The following is a 21174-nucleotide window of genomic DNA, read 5'->3' as shown; positions in this document are numbered from 1 at the left end:
TTAAGAAAATAAAAAGTTAGAAACCAATCAAAAATCTTTATTAAAATAAATGGTAACATCTTGTATTTACAATAACAATTGGAAATCTGGAACTTACTTCCCAATTAATAGGCAATTTAAGTTTAAACAAATTATTGCAACCAAATTATATAAGGAAGCCCGTTTGTCAGACGATGAATAAATTATATGAATAGCATGTATCATAAAACTCTCATCAATCAAAGCTTAATGGAGGACTAGCGTCAAATTCTTCTGCAAATGGATCAACGTCACTTCGATTAGCCTCTTCTGTGGAGAAATTTAATCTCACTGGATTCACACTTGGCCTAACTATGTACGTCCTATTAACAAATAAAACTGGGCTTTTAATGTTCTCTTTTTCATCGGAATTTTTATCACTGGCAACATTTGCCCCCTCATTTTTGGATGTCAACGGACTTCTAAATGCATTTCCAGCTTTTATGGATTTGTTTATAAGATTTATTGAACTGAGAGGAGGCGGGTCGCCCAAAATTTTTAACTTCGCAATTTTCTCGTCTACCCTCTTTTTACGCAGTAGTTCATTTGGTGATAACTCCTGTGAATCTCTCAATTTAAATGTCGAATCAAAATCTAGGCCCGTAAGGTTTAAATTCGAATCTTTTTGTACTAACGGAGATTCTATGTAGGCCCTATTTTTTGATATATTATAATCACTGTTATTCATTCGATACGGAGATATATTGCTACTGTTATTTAACTTTGAATTATTTTCTTTTATTCTACAGCAGTCGTCACAAAATTTTCTTTTATCCAAACCAGAGAAGATCTTCACCAAGTCGTTTAGAAGTTTTCTAGAGCATTCATATTTCGGTGTTTTAGTAAAATATGAAAACTCCGTGGCCCTATACTGCGGTATATTTTTAATAATATTTCCAGATCGCTTTTGTAGATTCACACAAGCTATTATCTGGCCTGTGTCCAGAATATTCTCGTAGCCAAACTTTTTTAGGCCTCCCCAAAAATTTATGCAGATAATATTTTTGTTTTCGTCAGCCAAAAATATATTTTGATACAGGGCTTTCGAGGTTGGAAATGCAATATTTGTGGGTTCAATTAGGAATACTAAACCCACAGTGTCAACTTCATTGTAGTCGGTTATTAAATTGGGATTTTTCAAATCTTTTATTAGGTAGCACTGCCTGCTTAGTTGGCCAGTAATTTTATTACTGATTGTGTTTTTAGAAGTTGATTTTTTGAATATTGTCTGACGATTTGCTGACAACTGGATTTCTGAATACCTGAAACAAAAAACTTTCGTAAATATTTGTTATGGTTTCAAAGCCATTGCAACAATTATTTTTTATGAAGAACATAAGGGACAAGACCAGCAGTACGATGGTAATTGATACGACCTGCCCATTACAATGCAGTGCCGCTCAGGATTCTTAGAAAACCCAAAAATTGTGAGCGGCACTACAATTGCGCTCGTCACCCTGAGACGTAAGATGTTAAGTCTCATTTGCCCAGTAATTTCACTAGGTACGGCGCCCTTCAGACTGAAACACAGTAATGTTTACACATTACTGCTTCACGGCATAAATAGGCGCCGTTGTGGTACCCATAATCTAGTCGGCATCGGCTAATACACTAACTTAATGGCCGCGTAAATTTTCCACGTCGAAATTCACGAATATATCATCCGGAAAATACCTGATTAGCATCTGCTGTTGACAGCTGGTTCGAACTCGATAGAAACTTATACAATACAATCAACCAAGTTCTGTGTAATCAGTGATACAATGCTCAATATTCGTCATCAGATTAGATAGCAGGGACTTTTTACACTGCTGACATATTTACTTTTAATTGTAAGATCTAGGACTTAAGTTTTGGACGTTGGACCCTTTTTTTTAGGGAAATAATCTTATATGTTCGCGTCACCGACATGCTCATGACTGGCGCACGCGCTAAATAAATAATTAAAAAATAAATATAGATATATTTAATTACACCCTTTTTGGATGGGTGAAATCTCGTGAGTCACTATTAAAAGGCATAAAAGGCATTTATTTTCTCAAAATTGATTCCTTTAGAATTCTTTTTGATGTCATTTCTTATACTACTAGATACTACTACCGATTCGGAAACAAATGGCGCTCTGAGAGAGAAGAAGCGGCGCAAGAAACTCTCCCAGCATTCTTTTTTTGCGCTCTTTTCAATAAAAATATACAATATTGTACAGTCATTTCTATCGCTATAAATAATCACAATCTAGTCCCAGGCTGTCCGATCATTTAGATATTCAGCAGTGGAGTAGTAGGATTTACGACAGAGCCATTTTTTTATAAAACATTTAATTTTATTTATAGATAATGCCTAAACAGTTGCTGGGACTTTATTATAGAAGTACCTTTTATACTTATTATTTACCCTTAAAGCTACTATGTATCTTATGAAGCCTACTAGAATTAGTTACAAGCAATCCCTTATTTCTAGTGTTATAATAATGAAAATCACTATTAAGAGCAAAAAGGTGACGATTTTTGTGAACATATATTAAATTTTCATAAATGTACTGACAATGCATAATTGAAATTGAATTTTGAAATTTCAATCAATTGAAATCACCAAAATTATGGATTCGTCTCTTTTGATTTAAAAAAAATTATTGATATTATTTTACTGCTTAGGTAGCATACTTTAGATACCAGTTTAAAGTTTTTTGATATCTGTTATAGTTACGGAATAATCTACTGTTCACACTGAACGATTACATCCTGTTTAAATGATATGACGAAATCCTTGCCTGTACGTGTCGCTAAAACGAAATTCTTCATCTTATGTGACCGTATCAAGTTAAAACTATTTTTAATACAAACCTCTGTGGTACACGACGTTAGCGTCGTGGTTATCATAATCTTGTTGTTATGTATTGCCATCACACTTCACACTATACTATTGATCTATTTTACATTCACGGTGTAATGACAGTTACTCACGCACTGTAAACTATTCATTGCCACATTTTCCCAAATGCGCCTTAAGAAATATAACATTAATTATTGTTCTCTTTCCTGTTTCTATTGTAGCTTAATAAACCTGGCCTGTTTTCCTCGGTTGTCTAGCAGCAAGAGGATCTATCTTGATTCTAGACGTATAAATTATCTAAGTCTTATAAGTTAGTTCCTGTTGTATGTGTTCGTATCATTCCGGTCAAGCGCCACTCGCGAATTCATATCTCTGTTAGTATTCGTTTTTGGCCAGTCTGTCTTCATAGTTTTGTGTCAGTAATTCCCTCCCTATTTGGCTTGTGGTACACCTTTTGGGTTAGAGCGCTGGAGTTATCTCCCAGCGGTGTTTAAATGTCGAATGAAAATTTTTTATGTGAATGGAGGGCTATACGCCTTTATGATCGGCTAGACTGTGCCAAAAGAGGCGCGTCGATCGGTTCATAGTGGAGTGCATGAAAGTAGAAGTAACGGAGTTGAGATGAGATCACTGCGTAGTACTTATGTGTGGGGTGAGACTGATTGATAGAATTCTGAATGCAGTAATACGAGCGCGCTGTGGTCTTAAAGATTATGTTGTTACAAATATTGAGAAAGGAATGCTGAAATGGTTTGGACACGTGGAGCGAATGAGTGAAGAAAGAATGACGAATCAAATATATACGGCAAGTGTGTGAAGGGCAAGTTGGTCGTGGGAGACCTCGTAGGACATTCGTCGACCAAATTAGGGACGGTTTCAAAAAGGGCCCGAAGCATCCGGAACCGGCGAGCATGTATGAAAAAGAGTCATGAATGTAGAAGAAGCGCGTGAGGTTTGTAAGGGTAGAAGCAAGTGGCTTTCTGTTGTCTCTGCCACCCCGACGGGAAAAATACGTGAGTGTAAAGTATATATATTCTGTTACAATTATATTACCCGTGCCAAAGCCTAAAACGTATGTTTTAAATGTCTTACCTAATCGCTGTCGGTACTACGTTGTACACATCAATCCACGACCCCTCGCGTATAACCTCTTCTATTAAATCGCTTGGACACCATATTGAAAGCATGCCTAGAAAAAATTAAACTTTTTATGGATGCACAAATAAAAGAGATAAATCAAAGGGCAGTAGTGAGAAAATTTACATTACACTCTATGACCGAGAAACGAATACACAGCTAACGCAGATTTTATTATTCAATCGATATACTAAAATCCAACTGGGGGCAGCTCCAGATGGGCAGCATTCGGGAAGCTCCTTTAAATCTTCTCGTCCAAAATACCAGAGTGTCTGAAGACGAAGGTTTTTGACCAGAGTGTGTTGCCAGTGATGACATACGGAACGCACACGTGTTAACATAGAGTTCAGGAATGCGATAGTGATGTGACCTTATTATAATTGATGACGATAATAATGAGTGTGTCGATAAATTTAAACAATGCTTCAAGTTTGCCATTTTAACCAAATAATTTAATTTCAAATTTTTAAGTGAAACTTCTAATACGACCTCCAACAAAGTTGCGTTAAATTTTTAAGGCGACATTAAATGCCGGCGACCTTGAGCGATATGAGTTCTCGGCTCCTATGTAACAAAGCCAATATTTTCAAAATTCTTGCGTCGAAAATTTAACATTTTAACAGGCGCAAACAGTTTAATTGCTTACAATCCTCATTTTTGATTACTAATCTTAATAAATGTACTAACACAAAAAAGTAAAAGCTATAAGAACAACTTTTATGAGAGCAGTATACTAAACAAATGCATCATGCCGAGAAAAAACTTGTTTAACTGCAAACAAAACTGGTAATTCATAATAGCTCTGGAGTGTTAAGTTTAACTAACAGCAAGCATTAGCAACCTACAAGGGTATATGTAACAGAATAAAGTAGTGTTTATAGCTCCAAATGCTATATTTTCACCAAAAAACTTGTCTAAAAACACCTTGTTTGCGTGTTTTCTGCTTACTCTTCGCCTTAACGCTACCATGGAGTGGGTACTTCATGTGCAATTTAGAGGTTCATGCACAATGCCGGTTTCACTTCTGACATGTGTACTTTGTGAGTAAGGCAATTTTCTTGTTCTCCCTTTCTTCAACATTTATAAAACGAAAATGACGAAAGGCCATACAAATTTCCATCCCTTATTTCAACCCCTTCATTAATTATTTCGCAATCAAGAGTCCTTGTCCGAGCTCTAGTCTATCTCTGTATTAAATTTCATCAAAATCGGTTCAGTGGTTAAAGCGTGAAAGCGTAACATACAAACTTACATATACATTTATAATATTATTATAGTAGGGATTGTTTCAAATAGATTTTAGATAAATGCACTGAAATCACACTTACATTATTTTGCTACACGTAAAATAATTCGCATAGAGACACTTTCGCACGCAAAAGTCTATTGAAGTAGGCGTTACTTTGCGGAAATCCATAATTATACAAATGATTTAAGTTTTCTTTAGTGTTAATTCCGCCAATATTTGTTTTTAATACAATTCGACACATGTTTCACGAGACACACGAGTCTCGTGCTAGATTATCGTGATAGACAACACGTCCTGAGGATGCCTCTTGTAGAGGCGAAAATGTAAGCGACATACAAAGGGTTAAAATATTTCATACGGCGCAAAATACCCGCATAGAGACGAAATTAACTCCATTATTAATTTTGACATAACCGGGTGAATCCGATGATTATTATACCTTTAGTCACTTTCTTCTCATTTTCAATACCAGCCACCCTTATTTTCATCAAGGGCACCACATTCCTGGCAGCACACAGCCCACTATTGCGGACTCTTTCCCGCACCTTCTCCTGTATCATATCTATCTGTCTCTCTCTATTCTTCGAGGTGTAATCTTGAAGTAGGCGTATTTGAGATTCTGTTAGATTAGCCTAAAATATGTAAGATGTTTTAGTATCATTTTAAAAAACAATTTTCAAAATAATATATTAAATATATCATTTTATTTAAATAATCCTGGTATTACATATATCAAGTGAAAACTTTTAGAGGATAAAGACGCGAGTAATAATATAAGCAATTTTTACATCTGGTAAACAAGGTCCTTATAACAAATTCAAATATTTTTTATTAAAAATAGGATTCAAAATCAGTTATTGAACGTCAAAAACTACCACCCATTCAAAATAGACTGACTGTCTCAGACCTGAGGGGAACGCGCGCAAGAAACTATGCAACAAATATATTATGTAGTTGCGTACAAAAAAAATTATAAGTAATTAAATAACCTGATGGTGTCCGCTCCATTCCCAGTCAGTGGTGTTATAATAACATAAGTCATTAACGTACAATAAACAACTAGACTCACATTCACGCTCGAAAATTGTCTGAAGCAACGCACGCAGTGTTTTCATTCATTAGTGTATTGACCGCGCTTTGAACACAACGCCACGCAATGACATAGTGTTCAGTGAAAAACTGTCCAAATAACAACATATCAATACTCAAAAAAGATGGAGTGTCATATTTCAGGTAAGTGCCTCATTAAATTAACAAAATTATGTACCTAACTTAACGTTTATATTTCATTTCATTTCGCTAAATAGTTACATTTCAATTTTTAAAATAAAATACCTTACCAACGAAATTTTGCACCACAATCACTGAACTTCTTATGAGCGTATACAATAGACTTTGCACATTACTGCCACGAAATAAGGTGTTAATTTGAATGAATGTTTTAAAGTTATCTGTACAACTGTTAAAGTTAAAAGTTAATACGTACACACAACACCACTCGGATATTTTTGACGACCTTTTAATAGGCGATTGGGAGTCTTTTGTATGAAATTGTGTACGTTGGTTTCGATGATACTGAGACTTAACATATGGTGTCTTAAACCTTGTCCACATACAATGAATAACAGCAAACTTACCCTAAATTCAGCCGGATCTTTATTAGTCCTCATCATCCATGCAATTTGGGACCCACTCTCCAACTTACAACTGTCTCCATCCCAACTATCCATATTTTCAGAATCCTACAACAAATTATAATGTACAATAAACTTATACAGATACAGACTTTTATGTCTGTGTAAAAGCTGGTTTATTGTAATTATTAAACAAAATATTTTATTAACTATATTTACAATACTATGATAACATTAAATTAAAACTATCATTACGTGGAAGTGTACCAAGAATACTGGCAGAATTTCCGTGTTTGATAGCTGTGGTGATCCGTTGACTGAAATAGCTGCCAACGTTTGGGTTTGCAGTAGCTTTATTAAGGTATGTCTTTAGTACTTTGGGCCCCCCAAAAGCCGATTTGGTGTAGTGTTAAAAAAAATGCGGAAGCTCATGTGTAAAACCCATAATAAAAAGTACGGTTTAATTAAAATGTAATTTACTTTTAACAGCCTACTGCTAACCGATCAAGGAAAATATCCAGCGCCACAGTAGAAGTAGAAACGGATGACGGAAAGCGTGCAAGAAATAATGCAGTTACGGGGGAGCTGAAACGGATTACAATAAGGTGAAAAAGTTCAGAAATATCGCAGTTGCGGAGGCAGATGCTGAAGTGGGTTATAAAAATCCGTACAGAATAACCGCAGTTGTGGAGGTAGACGCTGAAGTGGGTTACAAAATCCGTACAGGACAACCGCAGTTGTGGAGGCAGATGCTGAAGTAGGGTGACAAAATCCATACAGAATAACCATAGTTGTGGTGGTACGTGGTGAAGTGATTTACAAAATGCATACAGAACAATTGCAGTTGTGGTGGTAGATGCTGAAGTGGGTTACAAAATCCGTACAGAACAACCACAGTTGTGGAGGCAAATGCTAAAGTGGGTTACAAAATCCGTACAGAAAAACCACAATTGCAAAGGCAAATGCTGAAGTGGGTTATAAAATCCGCACAGAACAACCGCAGTTGTGGAGGCAGATGCTGAAGTGGTTTATAAAATCCCTACAGAACAAGCGCAGTTGTGGTAGTAGATGCTGAAATGGATTACAAAATCCGCACAGAACAACTGCAGTTGTGGAGGTAAATGCTGAAGTGGGTTATAAAATCCGTACAGAAAAACCGCAATTGCAAAGGCAGATGCTGGAGTGGGTTATAAAATTCACACAGAACAACTGCAGTTGTGGAGGTAAATGCTGAAGCGGGTTATAAAATCCGTATAGAATAACCGTAGTTGCGGAGGCAGAACCTGTGTACGTATGTCCATTAATTATGTAAGGTGTTGTAGGGGAGGAGAGGATTAAGCTAAATCTTTCCAAATCACACTTAGGGGGAAGGAGGGTATTGGCAAATATCACGTTATTATTTTTCTAGCAGAAAATGGTGTAAAATTACGTGAAAAATTATTGCGACCCTCACGTTTGTCACCAGAGGAGCTATTGAGTTTCTATGCGCAAGCGACAACGGCTTGGAGTAGCTAATTCAGAACAGATGTTGATTTTATTAAAAATCACTTGAATATGTTGGTTCCAGTAGTTCTCTTGAGGCCGTGCACGAGTCTCCATGGACTGAATTAAAATAAATCTTTTCTTAATTTTTGTTTAATATTCATTATTTAATTATATGATTGTAATTTTTAATTACCTACGGTAATATTTACAAATACTAGTCTTAGATTAACTTCAATAGAATTAGTATTAGAACAAGATGAGTTTTTTTTTGTCTCAATAATTCAACACGTTTACAGGAAAAACATTAATTTTGAAGAATCTCATAGAGAGAGAGAGACCAAAAGAGATTAAGATTTCTATGGTTCATTCATCATTACAATTTACATTTATTTTATTATTCTATTAGTTACCTGATCCATATATTCCTTTTCGACCTCCTCATAAATCTTTTCCAGAGCAATTTGCCTTTCGGTTTCATGCTTCATTTGATAAATATTCTCCAATCGTTCTGACCTCGTTACTGCAAACATTTATTCGAAAATATTAGAGTTCCATACATCAAAAGGAAAGAACGGAAACCTAATAGCATCACTTTGTTGTACGACTGTCCGCATATCAAGGCCTTCTACCGCGGCAACGCGTGCGTTGAAATTAAAACGATATTACTCAATTATAGTCTCTTAGAATCAAACTTATAAGTTAACGTAAAACACGATACGGCCGTTTATTCTCAGGTGAATGAAAATTTATAGGGTATTTTCCGTTGTTAACTATGAAATTTGGCAAGTAATACCGTCTTAGACTACAAATAAGTCTGAAAACTATTATTTCTAATGAAATCATAAAAACAGGGTCTATATGCGAGGAACGGCGTTCCAAATTTTGAATTGAGTTAACCGTGTCATGTGGATTGGATTCAAAGAAGCACAAGTAGTCTTTTAGCTTAAGCTTTTTTTTTTATTTTTATTTTTGTGTTTGTGTGTAGAGAAGCAGGTCGCATTCTGTTGTCTCTGCCTACCCGAACGTGAAAAAGGGGAGGGGCGTGAGTGCGCGTGTGTGTGTTGTGTGTGAACTTGTTGTTATTATTTATATTGTATTTATACTTATAATGTGTATTATGGGTACTTTACACTATTTTGTTTGTTGTTTAATTATTCGTAGTTATGGTAGTTATGTGCAATATAAGCTAATAAAAATTATAAAATTACCAGTGCTGCCATCCTCAAACTTTTCCACATAAAGCGTAGGATAAACACGCGTGACGTAAGCGCGCAATTTCGACACTTTCCCTCCGTCCGGTTTGACAGATGACAGTTGGGACAAAATGGCCGCGACGCCGTTGTATCCGAGACGTGCGTCCCAATGGGCAGGACGCGTCGAATTGCCGAATATCTTGAGACGGACTGATGATATGTCCTTGAAACAAATAACTTATATTAGGCTGGCACGGATCTGGAGCGGTGAGCGAAAATAATGCATTTATTAACAGGATGGTCGATAATATACTATTGTATATACGACTTGACAGTTGATTTGTCAGTGTGTGCCTTAGCTAGTGTTTTTATATTCAAAATACTAATGAGCTAAATGCTAATGTCATACGTCGCTACGATGCACTCTAGTTTGCTGTTAGTCTATGGTATAGAGTCTATATACTATGGACAAATAAATATGGTCAAATATGATCGGGCTGTCAGGTCGTGTATACGCTACTATATTCTAAGCCTATGTCCCGTTACAGATACTCTATATATTTCGCTTTATAGCTTTCCGCCGTTTATTATATGTGGACCCTGAGTTATTTGTTCGTGCCCTTATTAACTGTTTTATTTTAAATGATTATGAACGATGCGGGACTCGAACCCGCGAGCGCTCCCCCACTGAGCCATTCGAGTGACGTAAAGTTCATAAATCTTGATGTCTTTGTTCAACTCTCAGTTTGTGGCTCCATCTACAGAATCTACTTTACAGTTGATAACCTGCTCAATACCAATATTTGCATATTAGGAAATTGACTTAAGATGTCGCTTCTAACAACTTTAACAATTCCTTTGAATTTCGTAATACATTTGTTTTGAACATTATCTGGGAGCTTGTTGTACAAGCATATACAACGCCTCACAAAAGACTTACTAACTCGACTTAGCTGAGTAGTAGGCATTATAAGTATATTTTTGATCCTGGTGTTAGCATTATGGTAATGACAAACATTATTCATTTGATATACTAATAAAAAATCATACCTCCCATGGTGACATCCCCTGTTCACAGTTCAGCAACTCTGCCCCATTAGTAACAATTTTGGTCCCAACTCTAATCTTGCCCTCAGCCACATACTTTGCAATCAATTTGTCTATACACGCCTTAATGCAATACCAACCATCGGTTACCAAAAGTTCTATATTATCGTTTTCTTTTATTTCACTGGAAAATAAAGTAAACTTAACTAACGGTACGGATATAATAGTCGCGCGTGACTCTGATGCGGCCTAATTGGGACACATTTTGACAGTTAATGCATTATTTAGCTGAATTTTTAAAATTTAATTCACGTTTTGCCTTGCCTTGTTTCTTTATCGCTTCTCGCGGTGACTTCAAACATGTCGGATGGTCCTAAAGCGAAAGAACGCGAACGGGCATAGGGTAAGGCACAATGTATTGATTAATAGCTTACTTTAAAAGGAATAATACCCGATACAAAAAGCTATTAAACTTTACATACATAGCGCACAGCACAAAATAATTATAAACAAAAGGAGAAATAAACAATTACGTACAAAGCAGAGCCTTGCCGGGCTTTTAGAAAGGTGTACAGGATGATTTTAAAGACATCCATGTCAAGGAAGAAAGTCAAACAGTAGTTTTGTAAATTTAATGGCCAAAAAAAATACTTTTTTAAAAGTTCATTCAATTTATAATATATTAAAATTATTAAAACATTCGAATAACACAAAAATAGTTGTATCCTAGCCTTTGGTAGGTATTTGGTAATGGTTGCTAAATTAGTGTAAATAAGTATCGATAAACTATAATTGTGAGTTATTCCCTATTAAAGACTTATTTTTCTCGCTATTTGAATGTTCAGCATTTCAGTCATCAGTGACCAGTGTATCGCGAGTCTTCTGGGCGAATAGATTATGTGTTTGCCTTTCGAAGGAATTAATCTGAAATGGACACTTACTACTACTTTATGTACATGTGTAAATTGTGTTTTTAAGTTTGTTAATTGTTATTGCTTTTTACGGTGAATTTGACATTTATTTTTTCTTGACGTTTGCGTATACGGGTGAGTTTATTTTAAAGATAAAACAAGATGCACAATATTAAATTTAAAGTTGAGTTTAGTTATAACCGAAATAAAAAGTGTTCGTAAGAATGTGATAGTGAATTTTTATTTCGTCGCAAATAATCAAACAAATCAAAGGTGAAGCCGACGATTCAGAGGTCAATGTACGCTGTCTGTCCAGTACTGTTTCCTCTTAGTACATTTATTTAAATATTTATTTTGTTTGAAAATTTCACATTTTGAATTTAAGGTTTTATTAATTTTGCGATAGTTCTGTGGACTAGTATTACTCATTTTTTATTTATTTAATAGGTATGCAATCCATAAATACTGTATATCAACCAATCCAGAAACAAATGTTAAGTAAAACCCTGCAATAATTACAAAATGGTGAAAACATACGCTGATGAACTGTCTTCCCGTAAGCAAAAGGATCATACAAATATAAATATTATCAAATATTTATTTGCCTATGTTGTAGTCCTTGGGATAGTTAAAATACAAACAACAAAACACAGTACAGTAAACAACCATATTAATAATATAATTTTTTATGTTAATATATTCAAGAATGCAATTAATGAAACAATACGTGTGTTGCGCTAACACTGAGATAGTCAACTGTCTGTGCGATCGTCAACCGGTCGTCTCCAGTTCTAGCCGCGTACGCAACAAGCGGCCAGTGGACAAACGGCAGTAGTGCAACTATTTCGCGTGAAGCTTTGTCTCTGTACCGTTTGATTTACTCATGTGCTTCTCGCTAAACGCCCGACCACATTAATCGGCAGCGAAAAAACTCCCGTGAACACTTTCGTCCCAGATTTCGGCGTCAGGGTGCCTCGTGTAGAGGTGCAAAGGATACCACAGCTACGTGGCTACAAAAAGTCTTTTTTTTAAATAAAATTTACTAATTAAATAGCCTGGGTGGTCGCTTCAGTCCCAAAGTGTGGTAAGAGCCATCCATAGTATAGAAACATTTACCACACAAACAACAACGACAACAATTATTTTTTTAACTATATTTTTAATTTCATTAACATAATAATTAATTTAGAAAAGTAAATAAATATTTATTTATATAAAAATACAATCCTACTCATATTATAAACGCGAAAGTTTTAGTGAGATCATCATACAACAACATGTTATGTACATACATAATTGACAAAATACTTTGTTCACATACAACACACAACATAGCTGTTCGAACACTTATAACTGGATAACGGCTGGACCGATTATCATGACTTTTAATTTTTTAGATTTTTCACCACCTCGAATAGCAAAATAGTATAAAATCATTGACATATTGACGAAAAAATATCAATCTCTGGATCTACTGAACCGATTTTGAAAATTCGGTAAACTAATACAAAGCCACTTGTTTGTGAGTGACTATATTTTAGTAACCCGACAAATGAAAAGACTTTCGTGGTAGTTAAAGTAAGTCGGAGAAAGAACGGCCAAACACTAAAAATATTTTATATGACAAAACAATGTTTGGAGGGTCAGCTAGTATTTATATTGAGAATAATATTCTGCACATATTCCATTCAAAAGCTCTTAATTGTTTGATATTTGTAAGATAAATGGAATATCTGTATTGTTTATAGTTTATAAAAAATTGTGCTTATGCAACTAATTTCTTTATATCATTCAAATGGAAAAAATACTTTAACAAAACTTACCCTTTAATAATCTTATTATCCACATAAATTTCAGCAATGCATAACACTAAAGTTTTCGAAGACACATCATCTTTTTCTAATATCTTCCTTAGTGATGGCCTCTGAACATTATACAACTCCCGGTCATATCTATACTTCAACTGATCTAAAACATTCCTTACGCTGCAAACTTTGTCCAAACAATTTGGAAATCTGACTTCATAAGAAAAAAGCTTCCACATTATAAGTTGTATGTGGTTTTCCAGCCAGCCTTTTGGTACAATTTTCTTATTGACTGACTTGAGAAATATATCTTTTATATGGTCTATAGATACTTCTTTTTTGGACAGCTCATTTCTGTTGCCAGTAAAAACAAACTGCAGTAGTGTATTAAAATTTAATTTACTCAAATCTGTATTATTTCCTTTTCTCGCAAACTCTTTTTCTAAGTCCTTTAATGTACTCAAATTATATATCTTGTTCTTTTTATAACATGCATCAAAATTAAACTTCTCATCAGATGATTTAATAACAATGCTTTTAATTTTATTTTTGTCTTTTTCGTTGTTGTATGTATTATCAAATTTCCTTTTTTTCGATTTAGAACACGATAGAATTGGACTGCCCGATCTTTTAGAATGAGGTGTTCTGTCATTGATAAAATCTTCGGTGTTTAATGTTTCTCCAAAATTCAGCATAACTTGAGTATCCAATATATTTTTTATATCATCTGACTCATTACAATTCTCACCTTGAGAAAGTACAATACTAATTGCTTTGTTTTTATTTGTATCAGTTTTAAAATTAAGTCTATCAAAGATATTATTCGTCTTTGTTAAAGCCTCTTTTGACATTTTCACTTCTTTATTATTAGCCGTTTGAAACATTCTTTGAACATTCTGTTCTTTTAAATGTAATTTACTTTTAATATTATTCAACAAACATTGACTTACTCCGAGTAATTCATCAGAAATTTCAACAGGTTTGTTACTAGCTGTGTGAAACTGCATTTTTTGTTTGTCTAAGTTTAAAAATTCCTGGTTTTCTTTAATAGAATTATTTTCATCAATATTATCAAAAAGTTTAGCTGTTCTGGCTAAGGCATCTTTGGATATTTTGATTTCTTTTTTATTTGCAGTTTGAAAGCCTTTAAATTCATTCGAAATTCTTGGTTTTTCAAAATTCAATAAAGTCTGGCTTGCTATTATTGCATCTTCAGAAATTTCAACTGGTTTGTTATTAGCTGTTTGAAATTGAAATTTCGGAGCTGGATAGTGTAGGCTTGGATCAACATTTTCTAAAATTCCATGAAAACCTTTAAATTCATTCAAATTTCGTGGTTTTCCAGAATTTAATAAATTCTGGCTTGCAATTATTGCATCTTCAGAAATTTCAACTAGTTTGTTATTAGCTGTTTGAAATTGAAATTTCGGAGCTGGAAAGTGTAGACTTGAATCAACATTTTCTAAAACTCCATTATCATTGAATTCTTCCTCAATATTCTTGAAAATACTAACCGATTTCGCAAGAGCTTTCTTAGAAATTTTAATATCTTTTCTACTTGCTGTTTGAAAACCTTTAAATTCATTCGAATTTCTTGGTTTTCCAGAATTTAATAAAGTCTGGCTTGCAATTATTGCATCTTCAGAAATCTCAACTGGTTTGTTATTAGCTGTTTGAAATTGAAATTTCGGAGCTGGACAGTGTAGGCTTGGATCAACATTTTCTAAAATTCCATTACCATTGAATTCTTCCTCGATATTCTTGAAAATACTAACCGATTTCGCAAGAGCTTTTTTAGAAATTTTAATATCTTTTCTACTTGCTGTTTGAAAACCTTTAAATTCATTCGAATTTCTTGGTTTTCCAGAATTCAATAAAGTCTGGCTTGCAATTATTGCATCTTCAGAAATTTCAACTGGTTTGTTATTAGCTGTTTGAAATTGAAATTTCGGAGCTGGATAGTGTAGGCTTGGATCAACATTTTCTAAAATTCCATTACCATTGAATTCTTCCTCGATATTCTTGAAAATACTAACCGATTTCGCAAGAGCTTTTTTAGAAATTTTAATATCTTTTCTACTTGCTGTTTGAAAACCTTTAAATTCATTCGAATTTCTTGGTTTTCCAGAATTCAATAAAGTCTGGCTTGCAATTATTGCATCTTCAGAAATTTCAACTGGTTTGTTATTAGCTGTTTGAAATTGAAATTTCCGAGCTGGATAGTGTAGGCTTGAATCAACATTTTCTAAAAATCCATTATCATTTAATTCTTCCTCAATATTCTTGAAAATACTAACCGATTTCGCAAGAGCTTTCTTAGAAATTTTAATATCTTTTCTACTTGCTGTTTGAAAACCTTTCAATTCCTTCGAATTTCTTGGTTTTCCAGAATTCAATAAAGTCTGGCTTGCAATTATTGCATCTTCAGAAATTTCAACTGGTTTGTTATTAGCTGTTTGAAATTGAAATTTCGGAGCTGGATAGTGTAGGCTTGAATCAACATTTTCTAAAAATCCATTATCATTTAATTCTTCCTCAATATTCTTGAAAATACTAACCGATTTCGCAAGAGCTTTCTTAGAAATTTTAATGTCTTTTCTACTTGCTGTTTGAAAACCCTTAAATTCATTCGAATTTTTTGGTTTTCCAGAATTCAATAAAGTCTGGCTTGCAATTATTGCATCTTCAGAAATGTCAACTGGTTTGTTATTAGCTGTTTGAAATCGAAATTTCGGAGCTGGACAGATTACGTTTGATTCTTTATTTTCAAAAATTTCAATAGATTCTTTATAAATATTGTCGAACGTCTTAGCAGTTTCGGTGAGTGCCTCCTTAGATATTTTGATATCTTTTCTACTTGTTGTTTGGACACCTTTAAATACATTTGACTTTGGTGGTGTCAGTGGGAAAGAAAGTTCGGATTCTTCATCAGAATCACTAAATAATTTTGAAGGATTTGCAAATGTAACGTTTGATGTTTTTATTTCTTTTTTATCTTTTATCTCGCCTCTACATAAATGTTTATTTGAAGGATTTGAATTTTCTAATTCGTAAGTTTGCTTTTCATTGTGAATAGAATGAATGTCTATATATATGTCATCTAAAAGTCTAGTAGATTTTTTCAAGGCTTCCTTGGATATCTGAATAGTTTTATTGCTAGCAGTTTTAAATCCATTAAAAGGCATATGGTGAAATTCAGATTTAACTAATGTCATTTCGTTTGAGAAGAGATCATCACAATCATAAATGTCTGTGGATTCTGATATTGATGTCGCTTTCTTACTATCTGTTGGGATATTTGCCTTATGGTATGGCTCTTCATCCATTGAATTCTCGAATAATTTAAAAGTTACGCAATGGATATTTTTAATAGACTCTGCTTTATAATTTTCATATTTTATTATATCAGATGATTCAAAATCATCAAAATATATTTCATTACATTTTTTTTCCATTTTTGGGTGTGTCTTTGAATAACAAGAGTTAACTGGTTCGCAGATGTCATTTTGAGGTTTAATTTTCTTTTTTAAATTTTTTGTCTTTGGGGACATGTCATGTTTTCTTTTATTTGTTACTACAAAATTACAATCTAAAGCATTAACATTTGTACCACTTGGGTGAAATTCTGAATAGTTATTTTTTATTTTAAATGTATTTGTTAGTTTTCCGAGGTCGTCTTTCTTACTTAATAAACTAACAGAATTTTCATTTCTGGCCATTTCTAAACTACTGGAACATATTAATGTCTGACTTTGAGGTACAACTTTTTCATGATGTATAATATCATCTATAGTAAAACAGTCATTATTAACAATCTTCACCTGGTTTGGATTCAACTTTTGTACTTTATTTTCAACAGAATCAATTGAATTTCTGTTGGGGTATATCTTTGTTATACTTTCGATAGTATCAGCACATGTTGGTTTTGTGGAAAGAGGTAGATCTAGTTCTTGCTCATATTTAATTTCTATGGTATGTTGAGAACCGCAAACTGTATTTTCTTTAACTATTGTACTGTTTTTTGATGATTCAACTAAGTTGTTAGAAGATATAAAACTACAACATTTTTTTTGTTTTATTTTTTTTTCACTTAAATTAATATCTTCTGTTTCAATACTTTCATCTGTCAGTTTTTCCTCTGTGTTAATGAAACTTATATCACTATCCTTTAACATATCATGAGCTTTAAAATACGAATCTGTTTTAACCCTAATAGTTTTATTGTTTGCAGTCTGGAAGCCAACATATATTGTTTCATCTAAGACTTTTTCAGTAAAATATGATGTTTCCAAAAGACATGTAAGTGGTAGTTTATCATCATCATTCTTCTTATCTAATTCTTCATCACTGCTAAATAATATTTCATCATCTATAATGCTAATAATACTATCAAACTGATTATTGCAATTGTTTTTATTACGACATCGCTTCTTTTTTTTGACATCAAATACAGGGGACTTATCTCTTTCAATAAGAACTGGTTCAGAATGAGTTTCAATATACAATTTTTTATCAAGCAGTTGTGAATTAATTATCTTTTTAGCAACTTTTAAGTCTAAATGTTCTTCCACTATTGGAAATGCTAAAGTCTCAAATTTCTCAAATAAATTTAAATCATATGCAATGGGTGTTGGTCTTCTTTTTATAGATATCGGTTTTATTATATTTAGGATAGGACTCCTCCCTGCCTCCTCTAATAGACCAAATCCATCGCAATTCAAATCATCTATAGCTTCTTGTTCCAAGGATTTCTCATGAATAGAATCATGTTTGTCAAATATAAATTTATTATCAATAGGAAGTTGGCTCTGCCTTTTTATACTATTGGAATTTTCACTTGAATCTTTAACCTTTTCAAAATGGCTATCTGAAGTATTGTTGCAAAATGTGGTATTAAACACTTGTGTGAGTCCAGTTATATCATCTAGAGCTTCAGCATTCTGGACTAAATTAATAAGCTGGGTATCTGATACATTTTGTGTATCAAATTTATCTTGTTTACAAATCTGAAAAAACATACAAACTTGAACATTTTATCAACTGAAATTGAAAAGATCAACAAGAACTATCTTGTTACAATATTTTATCTCTCATAGCACCATTTCTTCCCAAAGAGGTGGCTGTGCACTAATTGAACTCAAAAAGAAAACAGGAGAAATCAATAAATAAGAAAATAAATTACTTGGAATTACATTGTGTTGTTTTTATAGATATTATATGTACAGCCCAGTCTGGTAGGATGTTCACAACATACTTTATATTTTTATGAAATGTGAAAAAAAAACTGAATTAACAGGTTCCTCAGGTTATGAACTGTTTATGGCCTGCCATGAATGGAATGAACGAATGCTGGAAGAGTGTCTTGCACCATTTCTTCCTACTCAGAATGCAATTTGTTTCCAAAGTGGTAAAAGTGTTTTGAACTGACATCAAAAATAATTGTAAAGGAATCAATATTCAGAACATAAACACCTTTTGTGCCTTTTATGCCATGCTCCACTATCACACAACAACAGTTTATTCCACAACAGAGAGGTTGGTAAGGTGTTGCTGCCCTTTAAGATTTTTTTTTACATTTACTACATAGTTTAAATCCTATAATAGTTTTTCCTATTTATATATTATAATCTGTTTATCAAAGAAATTACTAATTAACATTTTTTTTTATTTTATATTAGTTAATCATAATAATAATCTTATATAATTGATATCAGGTGATATAAATATATAATACCTATATGTGGAGGTGAGTCAGAATTTATATCTATATTATACACATCTTTTTGTTGACAAGTTTTTGAAGTGAAATAAAAAAAACATGAACACAGACATTAATGAACTAATATATCATACTAGCCGACCCGACAGACATTGTTCTGTACATAATAAATAAAATACTGTTTTTAATGAATTTCATCAATTTTCAAGAATTATTTTGTAAAATATTCTCCCCGTTGTTACAATAAAATTGTTTCACAGCAACTGTCAAACTGTGTGTCAATAAATTCTCTCTTAGAAAATATTTTAATATAAAGCAAATATTATTGGAAGTAAAAATTATTTGGGGCCCAAATGGAAATAGAAACTCTCCTATCTCTCAAGTTGGACTAAAATGCATACCATGAAGAAATTTAATACCAATAAACATCAGGACACTGGATTTATATATTATAATAGCTGACTCGACAGACACTGTTCTGTACATAATAAATAAAATACTGTTTTTTGAATGAATTGTGAATAATAGTTCATAACATCAAGAATTATTTCTTAAAATATGCTCCCTGTTGTTATAATGAAATTATTGTTTCACAGCAGAACTGTCAAACCGTGTGTCAATAAATTTTCTCATACAAAATAAATATTGAAAATAAAAATAATTATGGGTCCCAAATTGAATAAAAACAATCCTATCTCTCAAGTTGGACTAAACTGCACTCCGAGAAGTAATTCCCATTTAAATCTGTTCATTGGTTTAGGAGTCCATTGCGGACAAACAACGTGTCACGTAATTTCTATAATATATTAAGATATACAGATAAGTATTTCATTTGTAAAGGTATAATTATAATTTAACTTTCAGATTGGTCAATTATAAGAAAATTGTAATTGTAAATAGAAATATTATAATATTGTTACTAGTGGTGTAATAACCACATTGTTATAATAGTTTAAAAGTAATTAACATAAGGTTTTACTTCAATGTGTCATAAATAACTTACAATTGGACATAGTTCCTGAAAAACGTTCCAAACCAGAAACATCACATTTTAGGGAATTCATGTTTAAGTTTAATAAATATTAGTGTATTCCATACATGTGGGTTGGGCTACTAAGTCATGATGTCATTTAAAGAGTGACAGTAGGGCTGCCATTTTTTGTCAGTCCGTTAATATGAATCACATGACCAGTTTTGTGAACTCAATTTCGACATGATTGTGGTTTGGAATGTTCTTCTGGAATTATGTCCAATTGTTATTTATCTCTTTTAACATAATAAATTAAAATTCAAGCAAATAAAATAAAAATTGTTAAAACATTATAAATTAATTATTATTATAATTCAGATTAGCTTTATTAAAGAATGCTCAGGTTAAGTTGAAATAATGTAAAAGAAATTCACATTTCCAATAATTACATGTAATAATTTTCATGGGAACTAAGCATTTTCACTTGATGTAATTAATTTTAAATTTAAACTGGCACTTCAACAAACAAAGTGTTCAAACTTCAATCATCCTGTTTTCAAAGACATATTTAAGTATTTGTAAAAACAAATGTTGTGGGCATTTATTGTAAAAACATGTAAATTTTAGTGTAGAACCAAGACAAAAATGACAGTGTCCTGAATTAGTTTTTCCTATTTATTTACCTACCTTATTTGAAAGTGATAAGCCTGAATATTCAGCATTCTTTGGGTATTTTATACTTGGATTAAGCCTTTGTACTGGTTTTTTATTTAGTAAACAATCAGAACTCTGTAAAGCCATTATTTGCTTCGCAACACCGGTAACCACTTCTTCAACATTCAAATTACAGAAATTATTACTGTGGTTCGAGCCGGAATATAAGTTCAGGCCACTAAGATCTTTATTTTTCAAGGCCGCTTCGAAATCTTTTAAGTTTTGATCAGTATATTCATTCATAATTTTGTAACACAACCTCAGCCTCACAAGTTACAAGCAACAACAAGGATTAACGATTAGTATTTAGTATTTACTATTTAGTAGTAAATACCATATTTACAATAACACGGCGGCCACAGAATACTATTACCAAATAAATAAGATAGGGTTTAGGTATTACATCAAAGAAGATGTATTATAACACTCACTACTCTTTGTCTGACATTTGACAATTGAG

General features: G+C 32.9%; 1 protein-coding gene across 3 annotated transcripts; it reads right to left on the bottom strand.

The window, feature by feature from the left end:
• Positions 1–16: 16 nt before the first annotated feature.
• On the bottom strand, positions 17–21061 carry LOC126974694 (uncharacterized). 3 transcript variants are annotated; one of them, XM_050822265.1, is made up of 10 exons: positions 20688–21061; positions 15146–18317; positions 13330–14884; positions 10599–10779; positions 9564–9771; positions 8766–8875; positions 6874–6978; positions 5676–5868; positions 3943–4039; positions 17–1280 (listed from the first exon to the last, which is right to left on the bottom strand). In XM_050822265.1, the coding sequence occupies exons 1-10, from the start codon at positions 20955–20957 to the stop codon at positions 215–217; spliced, it is 6957 nt and encodes a 2318-aa protein (XP_050678222.1). In that variant the 5' UTR covers positions 20958–21061; the 3' UTR covers positions 17–214. The 3 variants fall into 3 exon arrangements, with proteins under 3 accessions (XP_050678222.1, XP_050678221.1, XP_050678220.1); XM_050822264.1 differs by having other exon boundaries at positions 13330–15406; positions 15668–18317; XM_050822263.1 differs by having other exon boundaries at positions 13330–18317.
• Positions 21062–21174: the final 113 nt, after the last annotated feature.

Source organism: Leptidea sinapis, chromosome 33 (assembly GCF_905404315.1).
Source record: "Leptidea sinapis chromosome 33, ilLepSina1.1, whole genome shotgun sequence".
Taxonomy (NCBI): Eukaryota; Metazoa; Arthropoda; class Insecta; order Lepidoptera; family Pieridae; genus Leptidea; species Leptidea sinapis.
The sequence above is the reverse complement of the archived record's forward strand: the minus strand, read 5'-3'. Positions and strand labels throughout refer to the sequence as shown.